The sequence below is a fragment of the Candoia aspera genome, chromosome 6, assembly GCF_035149785.1.
Source record: "Candoia aspera isolate rCanAsp1 chromosome 6, rCanAsp1.hap2, whole genome shotgun sequence".
NCBI classification, from domain to species: domain Eukaryota; kingdom Metazoa; phylum Chordata; class Lepidosauria; order Squamata; family Boidae; genus Candoia; species Candoia aspera.
The window spans coordinates 805,557-823,882 of NC_086158.1; the positions used below are offsets into that span (position 1 = coordinate 805,557).

At 53.9% G+C, this 18,326-nt stretch overlaps 3 protein-coding genes across 3 annotated transcripts in view; 1 reads left to right on the forward strand and 2 right to left on the reverse strand.

The window, feature by feature from the left end:
• LOC134499798 (uncharacterized) overlaps positions 1-10,339 on the reverse strand; it is a 77,585-nt gene extending 67,246 nt beyond the window's left edge. Inside the window, exons 1-15 of the mRNA XM_063306642.1 lie at positions 10,245-10,339; positions 9,517-9,761; positions 9,133-9,416; positions 8,772-9,043; positions 7,843-8,441; positions 6,848-7,421; positions 6,219-6,418; positions 5,739-6,119; positions 5,228-5,514; positions 4,602-4,873; positions 3,992-4,048; positions 3,375-3,524; positions 2,220-2,479; positions 460-743; positions 99-370 (exon numbers count right to left, since the gene is read on the reverse strand). Of these exons, the coding sequence (XP_063162712.1) occupies positions 99-370; positions 460-743; positions 2,220-2,479; positions 3,375-3,524; positions 3,992-4,048; positions 4,602-4,873; positions 5,228-5,514; positions 5,739-6,119; positions 6,219-6,418; positions 6,848-7,421; positions 7,843-8,441; positions 8,772-9,043; positions 9,133-9,416; positions 9,517-9,699 (4,075 nt within the window). The 5' untranslated portion in view covers positions 9,700-9,761; positions 10,245-10,339. The remainder of the gene's footprint in view (positions 1-98; positions 371-459; positions 744-2,219; positions 2,480-3,374; positions 3,525-3,991; positions 4,049-4,601; positions 4,874-5,227; positions 5,515-5,738; positions 6,120-6,218; positions 6,419-6,847; positions 7,422-7,842; positions 8,442-8,771; positions 9,044-9,132; positions 9,417-9,516; positions 9,762-10,244) is intronic.
• Positions 1-15,785, forward strand: part of LOC134499535 (probable cation-transporting ATPase 13A4) — a 180,240-nt gene extending 164,455 nt beyond the window's left edge. The window contains exon 31 of the mRNA XM_063306229.1: positions 15,775-15,785. The gene's annotated coding sequence lies outside the window, so the exon portion shown is untranslated. The remainder of the gene's footprint in view (positions 1-15,774) is intronic.
• Positions 13,305-17,974, reverse strand: LOC134499534 (zonadhesin-like). The gene is made up of 5 exons (XM_063306228.1): positions 17,781-17,974; positions 15,281-15,333; positions 14,907-15,056; positions 14,147-14,409; positions 13,305-13,418 (listed from the first exon to the last, which is right to left on the reverse strand). Exons 1-5 carry the CDS (start codon positions 17,861-17,863, stop codon positions 13,329-13,331), a joined length of 639 nt encoding a protein of 212 aa, XP_063162298.1. The 5' UTR covers positions 17,864-17,974; the 3' UTR covers positions 13,305-13,328.
• Positions 17,975-18,326: the final 352 nt, after the last annotated feature.

Genomic DNA, 18,326 nt, shown 5'->3' on the forward strand with positions numbered 1-18,326 from the left:
CCCCTCGCCCCTTTTGGCTGATCCCCAGACATCTCTGTTCACAGAGAGGTTCCCCCGTGCTCAAGGCAGACCGCGGGCCCTGCAGCCACAAAACTTACGACAAAAGGTCGAGTTCCTCCAGGGCTCTATGGGAATTCCCAGGGACTGGCAGGCGTCTGCGTAGGACTGCAAGCTCCTGCAGAGGGAGCCTGGATCTAAGTGCAAGGCGCACTGATCATAAAGGCAGCTGGCAAAATGCCCCGTCGGGTCCAAGGCGCTATGGCAGTGTCTGAACGGCCCGCTCGTGTCCGTCAGCCGTCCGCAGAAACCGCTGCTCTCGGCTGTGTCTTTCTCGGCCTCCGTGCAGACAGGAGCGGAGCCTGAGGAGCAACTGGAGACAAAAGCCACACCGCGGCGGTTCAGTCCCCTGCGATCTGCATCTCGGGGAGAAGCCGCCGCTCGGGGATATCAGCTACAAACCTGGTGAGGTTGGCCACCTGCCAGCTGTTGCCCAGGCTGGTGGAGTCAGGCTCTGGTTCCCCACGGGGGTTGAGGAAATCGTCGGAAGGATCCCCGTTGTAGTTGCCACACATGCCGCAGACCTCGCCCTCATACGTGCTGGGGAGCGACACTTCCACTTGGTGGTCTCCGTCAAACTTGACTCTCAACCCAAATTCCGTAGAAACCACCGTGTAGGAGCCGCTGGGTAAGATCTCCACGCCCCGTGTTGGGGTGGAGGGGACGACGACTGGCTGCCCGCCCACCTAGAAAGAGATTCAGGCGTGGCTCTTGCAGACTCGGCTACAAAGGTGCTGTTTCGTGCCCTCCCATCGCAGCAAGCGCGCCTCCACCAGCTCCACCTACCTTCACTCTTCCTCCCTTTCCCAGGGTGACCCGGATGCCAAAGACATCAACGTCCACGCTCTCCACGTAGGAGACGTGCGTGTTGCCCCCTCTGTGCTCGTTGCTCGCTTCCACGTTGAAATAGGGCAGTCGAGAGCTGTTCCGCTCGCACAGCCGGGAGAGAGTATAGGTGCAGTTGCCCATGAAGTGGTGAGTCTGCTTGTCAAAGGTGTAATAATGCGGGTCACCCGACACCAGGCAGGACTCTGGAAAGAACAAAGGGAGGTTCTGTTGACGCGTGCCGGCCTTAGCCAGTTTGAGACGGGAATAAGCAGAGACGGCAATGGCAGCCCCCCATGCGTGAGAGGAGCAACACTCTTGGGCTCTTCAGGAGCTCGAAATGGCCCCAGGAACTTCAACCTTGCCTTGTACTTGGCCACATTCTCCTCTGGCATCGGCAGCTTTGTAGGGCCAAGCAGAGGCCTCAAGGACATTGCTGCCTGGAGATCTACAGCAAGGTTGACCCAGCGTGAAGGAATTTCAGAGGGCAAGAGAAGGGGGCCACAGGCAGACAAGCTCCATCAGCTCTGGGATAAGCACCCGGCTCATTCATCTCCTGCACTGCTCTCTTGCTAGCCAGTGGGATCTCAAGCCAAGCCAAAGACTCATCAGAAGAGGGGAAGAGTCGGAGATCAATGAGCTCCAGAGCAGTTCGGTCTGTTCGGTCCAGAGCAGATCCGCTTCCACCGCAAAGAGACTCACCTTGGCTGGGAGGGGGCGGTTCCGTTGTGGTTGTAGGTTCTGGGGTGGTTGGTGTCCATGCTGAAAAGAGACATGAGCACTGGGTTTTCCTCTAAGATTGCGATATGCAAAGCATCATTAAAACATCACCGAGTCTTCCTGTCCAACCTTGAAGCATACTTGGGCTTGTGTCCCAGATACTCCTACGCTGAGGGGGCTTGGAGAAGAAGGAATCATCTTCTTCAACTCGACCCACCACCATGAAACCATCCTCATGCTAACTGAGGTAGGTTTTAAGCTGTTGAAATGGGTTCCTAGTTATATATGTCCCTCCTTGTTCACCCTGGGAGAAAAACCCCAACATCATGGAAAATGCCCAACCAAGTTCCCATGATGCTATCCTTCTTCACCCCATCTCGGGGCAGTGCCCGGTGCCAAATCGCAGAAAAAAATAGAAGCTGTGAAGTCTTACATGGACAATAACCGTGCTCTACAAAGATGTCATCCACGGCCACATCGCTGCGGAAGTCTTCTCCCCGCATTCCTTCCAGCAGTATCTGGGAAGAGAAGAACATCTCCAGTCTGTTTCAGCAAGGGGCAGGATTCCATGATATCGGCCAGATGTTTGGTGACAGAGGTGCCACCCTCAGCCTTACCTTCACCCTTCCTTTGTGAACCACGCTGAATTCTGCTGCCTGCCACCGGCTGCCCTTGTTCCCCGTTTCAGACCAGACCAGAAAACGTGGTCCATCATCCAAGCTGACATAAAAGCGCAGCGCCATCGTGCGGGCTACGCCATACATGTGATACCAGAAGCGGAAGCACAGGGGCCTCTGAGGGTTGCATGTAGGGCTAATCAAGTGTGCCACATCACCAGGGTTGGCATCGCTTCCATCCAGGTAAATGAAATAGCCCCCTAAAGAGAGAGAGAGAGAGAGAGAGAGAGAGAGAGGGAGAGGTCAAAGCAACGGGCTTCCTCGGAGATGTGGAGAAACAGTTCAGTACACTTCAAGCTGCCTGGGGTCTCCTTGGGTTCCCCAGAGTGAAGGATACCAAGCAGCTCTCCTGGTCTGATGCCTTGAACTTCCAAGGACACAATCTATCCTTCAGTGAACCCTGGCTAATGCAGCCTCTCTCTAGCCAGGCGCTTGTCCTTGGCCTGTGAAAAAGGGTCCCACATCTCTCTCTCTCTCCCTCTCCCTCTCTCTCTCAGAATGATGACTCCTTCATGGGAAGGTGGCCCAGATTGGAGTGTAGCAGGGGGACAATCTTGAGAGCAGAGAGGCGGCAACTGCTAAATATGCTATTCTACCTATGTCAACCTCTTTACAGGAAGGCTTATGGGCAGGGAGTCCAAGAGAAGGGGAGGGCAGGAAGAAAGCCAGTGGACATGTCCAAGCAGAGGCTCCAAAAACCCTCATCCCGCAGACCTTTGCTCGCAACCAACAGAGTTCTCGAGGAGTGATAGAAAAGGCACTTCTGATTGCCATGTTATTGTTTTAGTACGTTTCTATGAGAAATATTGTTGCGTTTCTCGATTATGTCCCGTTTTGGTTTTTTCCCCCCTTCTTTTCTTCTTGTGCACCACCTACGGTCACGTGGTCTGAGCTGGGCAGCCATATAAATGTTTTAATAAATGAAATAATAAACCCTCTCTTGGGGATGCTACAGTTGGGATTCCTGCAAGGAGCAGGCATCGGATTCCGTCGGGGAAATGGCTTCTTCCAGTTGTATAATTCTATGAAAGGAGGAAAAGCATGAGGATTTTTCCCTCTGGGAACTTAGGAAAGACCAATCTGTCCCAGCCTCACCTCCAGTGGTGTGGTCGTACGAGGGTCCTGTGTCCGGCGAGGATGTTGGGCCTTTGTGCCGTCTCCAGTCAAAGCTGTCAGTGGACGATTGGGTCCAGGAGCAGAAGTCCTCCTCGAAGGAGCAGGAGAAGTTGCAGCGCGCTACCGGATCTAGGAACGCAACAGAAAAGAGACCGGTGTGTATCTTTGGAAAGAAGGTCTTGAAATCCTGAGTGGATTGTGAAGTCCTGCCAAAGGAGGGGGAATGGCACTGGAGGCAGCTGGCAAGACAGAGAGGTCTTACGTACTGAGAGTGAGAGAAATTCAAGCTGCCAAGACAAGGTGGTTCGTTTTGGCAGCTCCGCACAAGGACCCGCGCTCATTGGCGAGAACTCTCCGGAGCTCCACAGCAATCTCTCCACAAAGACAAAGTGCTTCTGAGTGTGTGGGATCAGCAATTAGGGAGAAGAGCCCCACGGACCCTCAAACCACAGCTAAGCTCCTCAGTCCCCCGCACTCCTCTCTCCTTAGCCAACACGAATCGGTGGCAAGCTCAAAGCACAGGAGGACCATCATTCTGGGAAAGAGGGAAGAGGAAAACTGGAGAATGGATCTGTCCTGGCTTTGAGGAGACTCACCTGGTGTGGGAGGGGTCGGGCTGGTGGTAGAATCTCCAGGGGTGGTAGTAATCCATGCTAAAAAGAGAGTAGTCATGTGTGATTTCCTCTCAGTTGCGTTTCACACACACACACAAACACACACACACACACACACACAGACCCACGGTATAGGAAATGGGAAGGGAAACCCAAGCCTTTGTGTCGCCTTTCCATACGTACAGTCAGGAGCATAAAACCACTGATCTGCGATCATCCAGCCCAATTCATTGGACGGTGGTGGAAGGACAATTACTGCTTGTAAGGAGCAGAGGGAAATCAATCTGGCCAAACGATCGACCTCTCATGTCTTACAGCTCCACGCAACGTTCAAGGAGCACATTGACACTAGCTAGGAAACTGTCAAAGAAGACGCCACGGAGGAGGAACTTCTGGCCCTGCTTTGTTCCAAAGGGGACAGAGGAGAAAGGAAAGGAGGCTTCCGACCGCTCACGTGTGCCAGAGGTGCCGTACGCTGGCTGAGGAGGAGACCCTAGGCACGGGTACTCTCACGGAGATCTCATTTGCTGCCCCTGTTGACGCTTTCAGACGAGCAGGAAGACACCCAAGTCCCCCAAACGGCTCTACTCACCGCAAGCCGTATCCTTTCTCCAGTCGCCGAGGTCTACGCCGTTCCCTTCGCAGGCGGCGGCATATGCTTCCAGACTTTTGCACAACTGCCCTGTATGTCCCCCGGTGGCACACTGGTCATACACGCAGCTCTCGAAGTACAGCTGAGGAGGGATGCTCCAATGGCAGTCCGCAAAAGGCCCGTTTGTGGACAGAACCACTCTGCACAGATCTTCGAAAGCTGCCTCTTGCGCAGGGTCGCAGTGGGGTGGGGGTGGTGGTTCTGGGAGACAACTAGGGACAGGAAACAAGCCAACAGTAAAGCACCCTGCCTTTGGGTGTGCGTGGGGAAATGGACGTCATAATTGTTGGCTCAGCTGGCCTCCTTGTTGAGGCACTAGGTGGGCTCAAGTGCTGACCAATTTAAAGAGCAACGATTTGTCCAATGGCTGCAAGTGTGCCCTCTGAACCCCAAATCATTGGGCCTCCTTCCTACTCTCACGCATGGTTGGCTTTCCTGTCGGTGTACACGGTACTGCAAAGCGTGTCCAGCTGGCCGACCGTTCGGGACTTCGCAATCCAAGTCAAGGAACCGGATACGGAGACCGTGGCGGAACCCCTCAGAACGCCTGGGTTACAGCCACTTACCTCCACTGGCCATCTGCCACTCTCCAGCTGTTGCCAAATTTGTTGGGATCGTGATCCAGGATCCCATCTGGCCGTTGGAAATCATCCAGCTGGCTGCCCGAGTACGTGCCACACAGCCCACATAGGTGTCCCTGGTATCTCTCGTCCACTTGGATGAACAGCTCCTGATCTCCATCAAACTTCACCAGAAAGCCAAGGGGGCTGTCGACAACCACATATGGAGGCTGCTCCTCCACCCGAAGCTCTGGGTGTAGCTTCAGAGGAAGATCAACTTTGGCTCCATTCACCTGAAGAAAAGAAAAAGGTCAGCCCGCGGATTGCCACGTCACTGGATTTCTGGCGCAGGCCAAAAGGGCTTGTTTTCTACCATGCCTTCCCTGGCTACCGCCTACCCCACACCCCTGGAAACTTTACTGGAGCAGTGCTGGACGTGCAGGCAGACCCCCCCCCCCCAAGATTCAGCCAGCTTCGTCCCTTGTGCTCGCACAGTTCTTCAGGGTGTAATACTCACGTAGACCTCCTTGTTCTTCCTCAGAGCCAAGTGTATGTTTCTCAACGAGATGGCCACCGAGTTGAGAGCCGTCCAGTGCGGGCTCCCGCGATGTTCGTTCCGAGTCGTCACCGAGAAGCGCTCGGAGGAGTTGCTGCAGATTTCGACTGCAGTGTAATTGCACCCACCCTGGAAATGGTAGAGTCGGCCGTCGAAGGTGACATAGTGGGGGTCTCCGTAGATGTGGCAGGTGGCCTTGTCTGCAGGGTAGCAGCCCAGGATGCCATGCTGCACTTTACAGACTTGGCCTGGTTTGCAACTGTCCGGCTTACAGTCCAAGCTGCCATTTTCTGCACAGCGACATCGGCCGAGACAATCCGACTGCCAGAACGTCTCTCCTTTCTGTTGGTGGCAGGGCAAAGGAAAAGATGAGAACCGTGCACCGTTGTGGCAATTTGCAGCAGACTCTGCCGCAGCCACAGAGGTTGCTTGGGAACGAACCTCGTAATATTGGTCTCCATCCAGGCAGCCGCAGTCCTCCCGCGGCACACACCGTGCTTCGCTGAGGACAAAACCCTCGTCGCATTCGCAGCCCTCCACGCAAGGCTTGCTGCAGTTCCCTGGAGCCAGTGGGCTGGAACAGGTGGCGGGGCAGGAAGTGGTGCACACGTTGTAATGGCTATGAGCATCGCAAGGGATCACTACAAAACAAAGCAAGACCCATCCAGGCAGTGAGGCTACGCTTCCCAAGGCCACAGCCCACAGCCCACACAAGCATTTTTCCGGGCCTGCTGCTGGAAACTCCAGGGACTCTGCCTGGATTTCACGTGCTCGTGGAACCATGTTTGCCAAGCGGATCGCAGCAGTGGGAGTCACGCATCTCTCCTCTTTGGCTGAGAGATGACCTGCCGGCTGAGGCAACAACTAAGCAGATGGCCCATCTCCCACCACCACTACCACCACCACCACCACCACCTTTTAAGGCGGGCTAGTCCTTCAGCCAAAGGCAGATTTTCGCTGATGCCTGCCCTTCCGCATAAACTAGGATGCCACTGCAACCGACCGGGAGGGCATTTCCCCCCAACTATGGCAGTGTCTCATCTTTCAGAGTATTATCAGACAGTACTCACTGCAGGAAGTGGCATTCCGCCAGTTGGGAAGATGCAAGCCAGCTCTCTGGCAGGCGTCAGCATAAGCCTCCAGAGCACCACACAAGGCCTCCGGGGACCCATTCAAGGCACACAGGTCAAAGACGCAACTGGTGAAGAAGCTCTCGGGGTTGATTGCGGAGTGGCAGGCTGCCAACGGTCCCTGGCTACTGGTAAGTTGTCCGCAGTAGGCCTCTGTCCCATAGAGATTTCTCAGCTCAGGGGGACAAGGGGGTGGCGGTGGTGTGTCCCTGCAATTGGGGGGGTCGTACTCCGCATTGGGAACTTGCCAGCTCTTTCCCAGCTGATTGGAATCCTCGGCTTGCTCTCCGTTGGGCATCATGTAGTCATCCTGCCTGCGGCTGTTGAAGTTCCCGCACATGCCGCAGGTCTTGTTGAAGAAGGTGGTGGGGACCCTGATTTCCACCGAGTGATCTGTGTCGTAAGAGACCGTCAGCCCGAAATCGGTTTCTAGGGTCACGTAGCGTCCATTTACGCCCACTTTCACCGAGTCGTTCAGCTTGCGCACAGAAAGGCTGGTAAGCACTTTGTTCACCTAGAAGGAGCCAGATAGAAATCCTAAATATGTTTCCTCAGAAAGGAAACATCTTAAGAACGCCTTGGGAACTGCTGGGATGGGAATGGTTCGGTTCCCCCTTACTACGTCCCTATACAGAAGTGCGGGCTCGGGCTAAAATTCCAGGAGGGGGAAAGGAAATATTATACCCTGATACTCGTCAAAGGAGTGGCCGGTACTATCCCTTTCACGCTTCCCTTGTTCAAACTGATATACAACCAGAAAGGCCTTTGTGAAGTTTCAGAAAACACGTGGCTCAAACATCACCGCTGGGTTTTGAAACGGTTTCCCCCACCCGTTCACATCCAACACTGACTGGCTGGGAGTCAGCGTTGAGAAGGAATATAGCTTTCTTCTATTTCAAAGCACAAGTAGGAAATGAGAAACTGCATTTGGTTACCAGCACTTGACCCTTGTGTCCTTTGAGAATTTCAATCCGCTGCCCGTAAACCTCCACCAGGACCCGCTGAACGTAGGACACGGAGGGATTCCCGCGATGCTCGTTCTTGGCCTCGACGTTAAAGTAGGGCAGCCCGGTCTCATTGGTGCAGACCTTGACCAGGGTGTAGGTGCAGCTGCCCATGAAGTGGTGGGTCATTTTGTCAAAGGTGTTGTAATGAGGGTCGTTGTGGACGCGGCAGACCCCATAGGTATGAAGGTAGCACTCTGGGACGCCGTTTTGGACTCCGCAGTAATGATCTTTTGGGCAGGAAGCGCCGGAGCAGCTCAGCTGGCCACCTCGACTGGGGCACGTGCATCTGGTGGAGCAGGTGTCGTCGGTCCAAAAGCTGGAGCCCACGGGATAATGCTTACCCTGGTGCCAGCACCCACACTGCTGGCTGGGCACACAGGTGCCATCGTTGAGGAAGAACCCAGGGTCGCAGACGCAGGCTTCCGTGCATGGCCAATTGCAGGTGGCCGGAGCGCTTGGGTTCACGCAAGTGGATGGACAGGCGTTGGCGCATGGCTCATAGTGGCTGTGGAGCGCGCATCGGATGGCTGCAGGAAGCAAGCAGATCTCCGTGAGGTCAGCGCCGAAGGCTCGGTCCCGAAGAACACACCGCATCCTTCAACCGATGCATTCCCTGCTCTCCTGGGTCCCAGCCAGAGATTTAAGACAGTTGCCCTCCAAGATAAGCTGGAGTTGCAGAAAGCGTCTCTCCAAGAGAGAATGTGGCGATAGCTGTGCGCCACTCAAGGGAAGTGATTTTCTTCAAAGAGAAAGAGAGAGCCCCTCGCCCCTTTTGGCTGATCCCCAGACATCTCTGTTCACAGAGAGGTTCCCCCGTGCTCAAGGCAGACCGCGGGCCCTGCAGCCACAAAACTTACGACAAAAGGTCGAGTTCCTCCAGGGCTCTATGGGAATTCCCAGGGACTGGCAGGCGTCTGCGTAGGACTGCAAGCTCCTGCAGAGGGAGCCTGGATCTAAGTGCAAGGCGCACTGATCATAAAGGCAGCTGGCAAAATGCCCCGTCGGGTCCAAGGCGCTATGGCAGTGTCTGAACGGCCCGCTCGTGTCCGTCAGCCGTCCGCAGAAACCGCTGCTCTCGGCTGTGTCTTTCTCGGCCTCCGTGCAGACAGGAGCGGAGCCTGAGGAGCAACTGGAGACAAAAGCCACACCGCGGCGGTTCAGTCCCCTGCGATCTGCATCTCGGGGAGAAGCCGCCGCTCGGGGATATCAGCTACAAACCTGGTGAGGTTGGCCACCTGCCAGCTGTTGCCCAGGCTGGTGGAGTCAGGCTCTGGTTCCCCACGGGGGTTGAGGAAATCGTCGGAAGGATCCCCGTTGTAGTTGCCACACATGCCGCAGACCTCGCCCTCATACGTGCTGGGGAGCGACACTTCCACTTGGTGGTCTCCGTCAAACTTGACTCTCAACCCAAATTCCGTAGAAACCACCGTGTAGGAGCCGCTGGGTAAGATCTCCACGCCCCGTGTTGGGGTGGAGGGGACGACGACTGGCTGCCCGCCCACCTAGAAAGAGATTCAGGCGTGGCTCTTGCAGACTCGGCTACAAAGGTGCTGTTTCGTGCCCTCCCATCGCAGCAAGCGCGCCTCCACCAGCTCCACCTACCTTCACTCTTCCTCCCTTTCCCAGGGTGACCCGGATGCCAAAGACATCAACGTCCACGCTCTCCACGTAGGAGACGTGCGTGTTGCCCCCTCTGTGCTCGTTGCTCGCTTCCACGTTGAAATAGGGCAGTCGAGAGCTGTTCCGCTCGCACAGCCGGGAGAGAGTATAGGTGCAGTTGCCCATGAAGTGGTGAGTCTGCTTGTCAAAGGTGTAATAATGCGGGTCACCCGACACCAGGCAGGACTCTGGAAAGAACAGAGGGAGGTTCTGTTGACGCGTGCCGGCCTTAGCCAGTTTGAGACGGGAATAAGCAGAGGCTGCAATGGCAGCCCCCCATGCGTGAGAGGAGCAACACTCTTGGGCTCTTCAGGAGCTCGAAATGGCCCCAGGAACTTCAACCTTGCCTTGTACTTGACCACATTCTCCTCTGGCATCGGCAGCTTTGTAGGGCCAAGCAGAGGCCTCAAGGACATTGCTGCCTGGAGATCTACAGCAAGGTTGACCCAGCGTGAAGGAATTTCAGAGGGCAAGAGAAGGGGGCCACAGGCAGACAAGCTCCATCAGCTCTGGGATAAGCACCCGGCTCATTCATCTCCTGCACTGCTCTCTTGCTAGCCAGTGGGATCTCAAGCCAAGCCAAAGACTCATCAGAAGAGGAGAAGAGTCAGAGATCAATGAGCTGACTGTTCGGTCCAGAGCAGATCCGCTTCCACCGCAAAGAGACTCACCTTGGCTGGGAGGGGGCGGTTCCGTTGTGGTTGTAGGTTCTGGGGTGGTTGGTGTCCATGCTGAAAAGAGACATGAGCACTGGGTTTTCCTCTAAGATTGCGATATGCAAAGCATCATTAAAACATCACCGAGTCTTCCTGTCCAACCTTGAAGTACAATTTGGGTTGTGAACCAGGTTCTCCTGGGCTCAGGAGATGCCTGTTCTCCTCATCCCAGTCCCCTCCAACCATTTTCATACCAACCACAGTTGCTTTTGGAATGTTTTCCTGAGGGTGCATTCCCTTCTTTATTCACACTGGGAAAAATCATGTAATTCAGGAAAACGATGAGCAATGGGAGAACAATTAGTACTTATCAGGAGTGGAAAAAACCTTTCTGTAAAAGTAATTGACTTCTCATGTTCAAGAGTTCTTCTCTAAGGAAGAGTTGGGTAACTACCAAAGAAGTCACCAGTAAGGGGGAATTTCTTGCCAGAATTTGTTCTAAATGTGACACTGGAGAAAGGACGGTCGGCATGCCACGTTTCGTCAGTGCCTGAGGTGCCGGATCCTGGCTGAGAAGAGGCCCTCGGGGTGGGTGGTCTCTTATGTGCTGGCCACTGCTGGCATGAATTCCACTGAATTCCTGAGAAACTAGGAAAGACCCTGGTGATAAGCGCAACCTTGCCTGTTGTCTGCTTTACAAGCCGTGTCGCAACAGCCTCAGGGTTTATTTATTTATCCTATTTCTTCGCCTCCCATCTTGTATTGCAACGAGGAAACTGGGAAGAGGTAGGGCTGCTTCAAAAATTATTGTAGAGACTTGCTTGAGACCGCAAGTCTTTTTGAATAATTTTCAAAGTGCCGTACGCAGGCAGGTCTAGTAGGCAGATTAGCGACCTGACTATACGTGAATGCTAGGCAACCCGTATAATCTTTTGGCAGAGCGTTTGCCTACATTCACCTGTTCTAGATCAATATTTTACTAATCTGAGAGAAATCTTTTTGTCTTAGGAGTGATCCAGAGATTAATATGGTAAAGGCGGGATCCAGGAAAACATGTCCCCAGGATGTTTGGCCTTGCAGCTCAAAAACAAGTGCATCTCATTAGTCTGCAAGGAATAAAACCAAGACACAGAATAAGGATTTTTGATTATAATGGAACTGTTCACATGTTTTCAAATTTGAATTTTGGAATTGAAAAATGTGATCCAGTGACTAAGTTTTATTTCAGCTAGAAGTCAGATCTCACATCCAACCACCAGAGGGTCGTGTGCCCTGCAAATCATCCCTGCAACCCTCGGGGGTCTGCAGAAGTTGGGTGGCTGGCAAGCCCTGCCTCCCCCGAATGGAACTAATGGAGCCCTAAAGTCAGAACCACATGCAGTTTTTCAAAATGGCCTGATAATTCAGGGCATTTGCGTGACCTGTTGAACTTTCATTAAGCTCGGAATATTGCTGTTGCACAAGGAGGAAATGGTGAGTATCTTGCTGATGGTACAAGGAAGCAGAACCCTTTGCCTGATGTGCTCCATACATTGCTCAAGCTAATCTAGAAGAAATTATAGAGGTAAAAGTCTATCTTCCCAATCAAATGCTTCATCCCCTGTCCCTGATTACAGCTGATTACAAGTTAAGCAAGAAGTTATTATAATTCTGCTGATTAATGGCCCGGCTGAGTCCCAGGACAGAAGTCTGTGGGCCAGCCATCAGTCGCTCTTGTCCCCGGAAGCAAGGGCAGCTGAAAACGGGGATACCCCTGGAAGAGGAGGAGGAGGAGGAGGAGGAGGAGGAGGAGGAGGAGTGCCGCAGATTAGCAAGAGCATTTGAGCATCTGTAATTAGTGCTGCTCACAGCCCAGAGGGGCTGGTCTCCTGGGGAAGGCTGGCCAAACCAAAGGAGTTCTGGTTTTCATCAGTCCTAGGGTGATTTTGTGCACCATTCCCAGCCCTCTTTAAAAGCCCTATACTGGTTGGTGCCAGAACGAAAAGGGCTCTGTGGGTTCTCAGAGGAGATCCTGCTCCGTGTTCCACCATACCTGGTCCTCAGCAGGTGGGCTCTTCCTTTGTTTTAGCAGCCCTATGGTTGGAAGAGATACCACCCTGCCTCCCTACCCATTTAGACTTTTGTTCCCCTGAAAAATGCTTCTTAAATCGAAAGGATATGCTGTGGCTTAAACATGGGATTAATTGTAGATTGGGGCTTTTTTTTAAAGGAAGATGACGCCAGGGCTGTGTCCCTGAAAAAGCGAAGGAAGCCGCTGAAGAGATCTCCTGGCTAATGGTCACCATCGCCCTCTAAACCAGGCCTGCTTGCCAGACTCGGGCAGGGGAGTTCCCACAAGGCCCTTCCAAGCCCGTGTCTCGGCCGACAGAAAAGGCTGATCTGAGACGGGGGCCCTCTCCATCCTACAGGCTTCAAATGCCCCCAGGGGCATTCCTGAGGGAGAGTGTGTGTGGGGCAGGGGAGGCGCTTCCAGAAAGATGGCTACCCCCACCCATACATTGTGACACTTTCTTGAAAGTCTGTACCTATGCACAACAATCAGGTTTTAAAAGAATTTTCTGTCTCCTCCTCAGTGATGTGACCTGCCACTTTGAAAACTGTTCCATCCATGCTGCTACTTGTCTTTAAAAAAATTCTCTGGCCCTGTCAGCCTGGAGGCTGAAAAAGCTTATAGCGTTTAGGTGGGGCTGTAACACTGGCTAAATAAATGTCCTCCCCGATTTGCTGGCTTTAGCCTGGTCATCTGGCTACTGGTGTTTCTGCTATATCTTAGGCAACGGTCAACCTAGCGTGGCCTTCTTTTATGGGAAGAAGCGTCCCACAGGCCTTTGACATAATGATATTATCAGACAGAGTTGCAACTACTTCAGAATAACTCCTCCGTGGAGTCTGCACGTGAGCCCTGAGTATTGTGGAAGGGCCCCCACATCTCCCCCAGGCCGAGAGGTGCTTCATGGCTCCCTTCCACTTCCTGCATTCATCTGGGAGCAGCTGTGGCTTGAAGACCCAGGACATCTTCTGAAAGGTCCTCTGATTTTGCAATCCAAGATCAAATTCATAGGAACACTCTTGGGCTGAAAAACTGAGCTGAGGAAGGAGTCACTTACTGCAGGGCCCTCTCCTGACAACCACATTGTCCATGGCTGTGTCACCATATTCTGTCAATCCCCGAACGGCATCAAAAGCCACCTAGGAAGAGTTAAATGAGTCCAGTCAGAGTAAGGAAACAGCTGGGTCTGCAAGGAGCAAAGGGAGGGGTCTCATTGAAGGGGCCAGAAGGCCCTCTGATCTACCATCTTCTTCCAGATGAGGTCAAACTGCATGTCCCATCATTCCCAGTTCTGGATAGGGAAAGGCTGCCATGAGCAGAATGTTAGAACCTCAGAGCAACTGAAGTTCCTTCTTTAAGCTCATAGCAGAAATTGAGGTCCTAGTTAATGAACATGATGTGTCTTTCCCAGCTCGTTAATTTTGGTTGGTATATGAATTATGCTTGTTTCCCCTGTATTTTCTCTTCTTCCACTGGAGAAAGGGGAGAATTCCACACATACCCCCGCTTTAAAATGCTACAACCCAGGTGTCACCCAATAATGCTGAACAGATGTTGGGGGAAAGGGAATTTTCATGCAGTGTGTTATGATGGTCCTCAGCTTGGGTGGCTTTGAAGGAGGACTAGTCTAGTTCTGACTGGAGGCGAAGGTTGTCAGCAGCTACTAGCCTCAAGTGCTAGCCTCAACTGCTGCCAGAGGTGCCAGGCTTGGACTGCCAGGAGGGGCCACTGCCCCCAGCTTCTCAGGGGGGCGTAGTCTCATGCGGGCAACTGAGTGGGCACTCAGGGAGCAGGACAGAAGATGCAGTGAACCTTTGGTCCAACCCAGCAGTTTCCTTCTACACTGTAAGAGCTGTCCAGCTGTTACCTTGAGGCGACTCTCCTTCCTGAAGTAGACTGAGGCGAGCCCGTGCTGCCACGCGGGGCTCTGGCTCCCTGTCCGGTTCCACACCACAGACTCGCCGTCCTCCCCCAAGAGGGTCACATGCAGCTCATTGAAGTCCTCGGAGCCAAACATGTGATACCAGAAGTCGATGCACATGTCTCCGGAGACCACCAGCTGGGGGCTCTCAAGTCTGTTGAGGTCGTGGGGAACCAGGTTGCTGGCTTCTTGGTAGATGAAGTATCCTCCTGCAAGAAGAAAGGAAGACTCCTCAAAGCTGTTTATAGAACGGGGAGAGGGGACGGGTGACTGCTTCTGCAGTGCACGCAAGGGAGATGAGGGACCAGACGTGCCAAATGAGGTGAGACCGGGTGAGATCAGATAGCCCTGATCTGTTCAGGCCATGTTTAGCTTAGAGCTTCGTGCGATAGGTAAACAAGGCCTAAGTGTTGGGAAGTGACAACATCAGAGCAACCTCCGTTCAGAAATGACCACAGTCAACAACTTCACAGCAGGCCTGAATTGAGATAAAGGGGCCGTTTGTTTCATGAGACCCTTGCAAGTGGGTTGCTGTTCTTCCTGGAAGCGGGGGCTACATTCAGCCGGCCTCAGGCCCAGGGAGAGCTGGATGTCCCCAGCTGTACTGTGCGAGGGAGGGGGGGGGCGCATAAATACTGTGACCTGTGAGAAAGGGGACCAAGGGCCAGTGAGAACGGGGAGGGCTTTGCGGTAACAGAGCACTTACCTCCATCTGGATAATCTCCACTTGGGCCTGTGCCAGGGGTGGGCGTATCATGCCTGGTGCGTATCCAGGTGCCTTGGTTGGTGCCACAGGTTTGGGTCCAGTCGCAAAAGGGCCAGGAGTTGTTGTTGAAGTCACAGCTGGCCAGGTAGTCTGAAAGGGGGGGGGGAGGAGGCGCTGTGAAAACAGGCAGGCATGCTTCCCGGCAGCCTCCCTCAGCCCGCTGCCTTCCAGGTGTCTTGCAAAAGAACTCCCATCGTCCACAGCCAATGGGCTGGCAAGGAACTCTGAGTAGATTTTCCAAGACGTTTGGGAGATGCTGAGCTGGGGAGGGAGGCTGCTTCGAGGGCACCCAGCAGGAATGAGGTGGGGGGTACCTGTATTGGGAGTCCAGCTCACCAGACCAGCCGCCCAGGTGCCTTCTTCTCTCCTGCCAAGGGAAGTGGGGAAAGCTGAGGCTTGTCCGTGGGCCCACATCCTTCCCACGAGGGGGACCGACTGACCCATGAGAAGAGCAAGACCCACCTCCCGCCCCCAGATCCCAGGGGAAAATATGTTGGGAGGCATTTGGGAGCAGCTTTCCGCACCCTGCCATTTTGTCCAGACACTTTTGAGAGCTGCGACTTGCGTCATTTGATGCAGCATATACATGCTATGTATGCACGTATGTATGTATGTATGTATGTATGTATGTATTAGCGCATAGCAATTGTCCTTCCCAGTATTCCCTCCACATCAGTCCAGTGAGGTTGTGCTGTAGCGAGTGGCCCAAATACATCCTGTGAGCTTCTGGAGGCTGGCCTTGGTTTCCCCGCTGTGAACAAGCCTGGGGCCTGGCGCTGGGAGAGGCGTTTATGGGGCTGGGGAGCAGATGGCGAAGGCCACCGGGCCCCCAGCTGCCTCTTCGGGCTGCCCGGTCCAGCCCTGGCCCTGCCAGCTGCGGCCACAGCAGGGGCAGCAAGGTGGCCTCCCTGGACTCTTGGCCTCGGTGGCATAGGAGGAGGAGAGGGAAGCGAGCCTGAGCCTTTGGAGGCCTTTCCGAGCCTTGGAGGGGAGAAGCCCCCTCCTCACTTTCCGCCAGGATGCAACGGGAGCGCCTGGAAGGCTGTCCAGCAGGACCAGAGGGGAGGAGACCCTGGAGGGGATGGAAGGGGGGTGGGGGGAAACGTAGGGAAATGGGGGGTGGCTCCTGGGAGAGCAGAAGGTGGCCTGAGAAGAGACAGCTTTCCAATAGAAGGAGGCTTCCAATGGTCAAAAAAGTCAAGATGGCATCACAATCGAAGTTGACAGGTAAAGGAATACAAATACACCTGAGTTTTGCAAAGCCAATTCTTTTTTTGAACCAGCAGAAAAACGAGGGAAATGGTTAGCATACTAACTGAGGAAAGAAAGAGAAAAAAAATGACATTCTAGTTGCAGACAGGAAAAGGTATTACAACAGACAGTAAGGGAATGCAAAAGACTTTGAAAAAATATTATGCAAAATTACATAAAGGAAGTTCAAAAGGAGAAAAAAGGTGAATATCTAGAGAATTGCCTGAACTAACGGAACAACAAAAACAGATGTTGGGTGGGAAATCTGGGAGCTGAAGTCCACACATCTCAAAGTGGCCAAGTTTGAAAATCACTGAGCTAACCTAATTCAACTCAGCCCCACCCAGCCCTAACCCTACTTCCCTGCTGCTCCCCCCCCCCCCCCCCGGAGCGCTGGCAGGATCCTCCCCCCCAGCAGACCAAGCTCCCTCCCTCCCGGGGGAGGGGTGGCATCTGAAGGAACCGATGTTGCACAAGCTGCTGGTCACTGGAGTTCAGCACTCAAAGGTGTTGGCACAGGCAGGGCAAAGGCTTTCCCCACAGAGAAACTGCAACCAGGAAATTTGGCGAAGGAAAACAGTCCCAGGGTAAGGGTGAAGTCCCCCCTCCTCCCATTCCCCCTTTCTACTTTCTAGCCCCCCCCCCCCAGCAAATCAGCTGTGTCTTAGCTTGTCCCCAAGTAATGGACGGGTCACCCTTTGGGGCATCGCAGTGACTGGGTTTGCAGCTCTCCAGTTCAGTGAAAGACCCAGTGGCTGCATTCACACAACACGTTAAGCTTAATTAATATTATCCTGGGTTGGATCCTTTTGTGGTGTGGGGAGTTGCTTCAGCCCAGCCTGTTGGTTAATTGGCAGTTCGGTGAATTGTACACCCTCCGAAGATAGGCCGGTTTCATCACCAGGTCCTCTATGTGGTATGGACACCGGCGATCTTTCGCTGATCTTTAGAACATGCCCCAGGTCGGGCAACCAGCTTCCTCCCGTTTTACACATCAGGGAGGCTCAACTTTCGTGGGAGGGGCTGAGTAAGGTGATCCTCCCCAACATCCCAGAAATAGATCTGACCCTACAGGAGAGGGACCCCCAGGAAGTCGTAGCTTATGCGGGTTTTTCTTAAGGACAGTTCTGGGAAGGGTGTTCCTGGGAGCCCATCTCGATGCCAAGGATGGCTTGGCTCTTCAAGGAGAACCTCTCTGGGGAACCTTCAGCTGTGCAGCTTGGCAGGAATGATCTGATCCCCCCGCCCCCCACCAGTATAAATTGCTAGCTACAGAGGGACAAGTGACACCCCAGTTTCGTTCCGGTGGGAAAGCATGAAAAGGGCTGATGATAAACCTTGAGAGAAGCACCCAGGTGTTGGCTTTTCTGAGAAGTTAGCCAGACAGAGGCAGACAAGAGCTATCCCACTCCTTACCAGGGGTACCAAAGACCAAGAAAGAAGGGAAAGACTGTGAAGAGGTTCCCAGTTGCTGATCTGACACCGCCTTCCGCTCTCAGACGAGAAGCAGGAATTCACATTGAAGATTAACCGGGTACCCTGCAAACAGGCTGAGCCGCTTACCCTTCGCTCTTTTGCATGGAAAGGCACAGGAAGACCCAGCTGCCCACGAGGCACCACCTGGTCCCCATGGTGCTGGGGAGCATCGGGGGCTGCTGCTGCTGCTGCTGCGGCGGCTGCTACTCTGCTCTCTTGCGGCTGCCGCCCAGCACAATCTTAATCCATCGCGGCTGCAATCCAGGAGTGGAGTGAGGACCAGCCTGGAGGACACAGGCCCCAGCAGAATGACGGGAGGGCGGAGTCCACACAGCCATAAAGGGTTCTCCCGTCAGGTGTGAGCATGATGAAACTAAAGGTGAATGCGGCAACCCCCTGGCCACATGGGGGCCTGGAAAAGCCCAGATCCACAGTTGGATCCTGCCTTTCTCACAGCCGGCTAAATGACGCGGAAGAGCCCCCTAGATTTCGGGCAGGTTGTGCCCAAAAGCAGGAAGTGGGGGTGGGCTAAGACCCTCCCAAAGGAGTCCAGGTGTTTCAGCCATGGGGCTGCCCTTTCAAGGACAGGGTGCTCCTTCCTCCTGGAAACACAGAGGAAACATGGGGTATAGA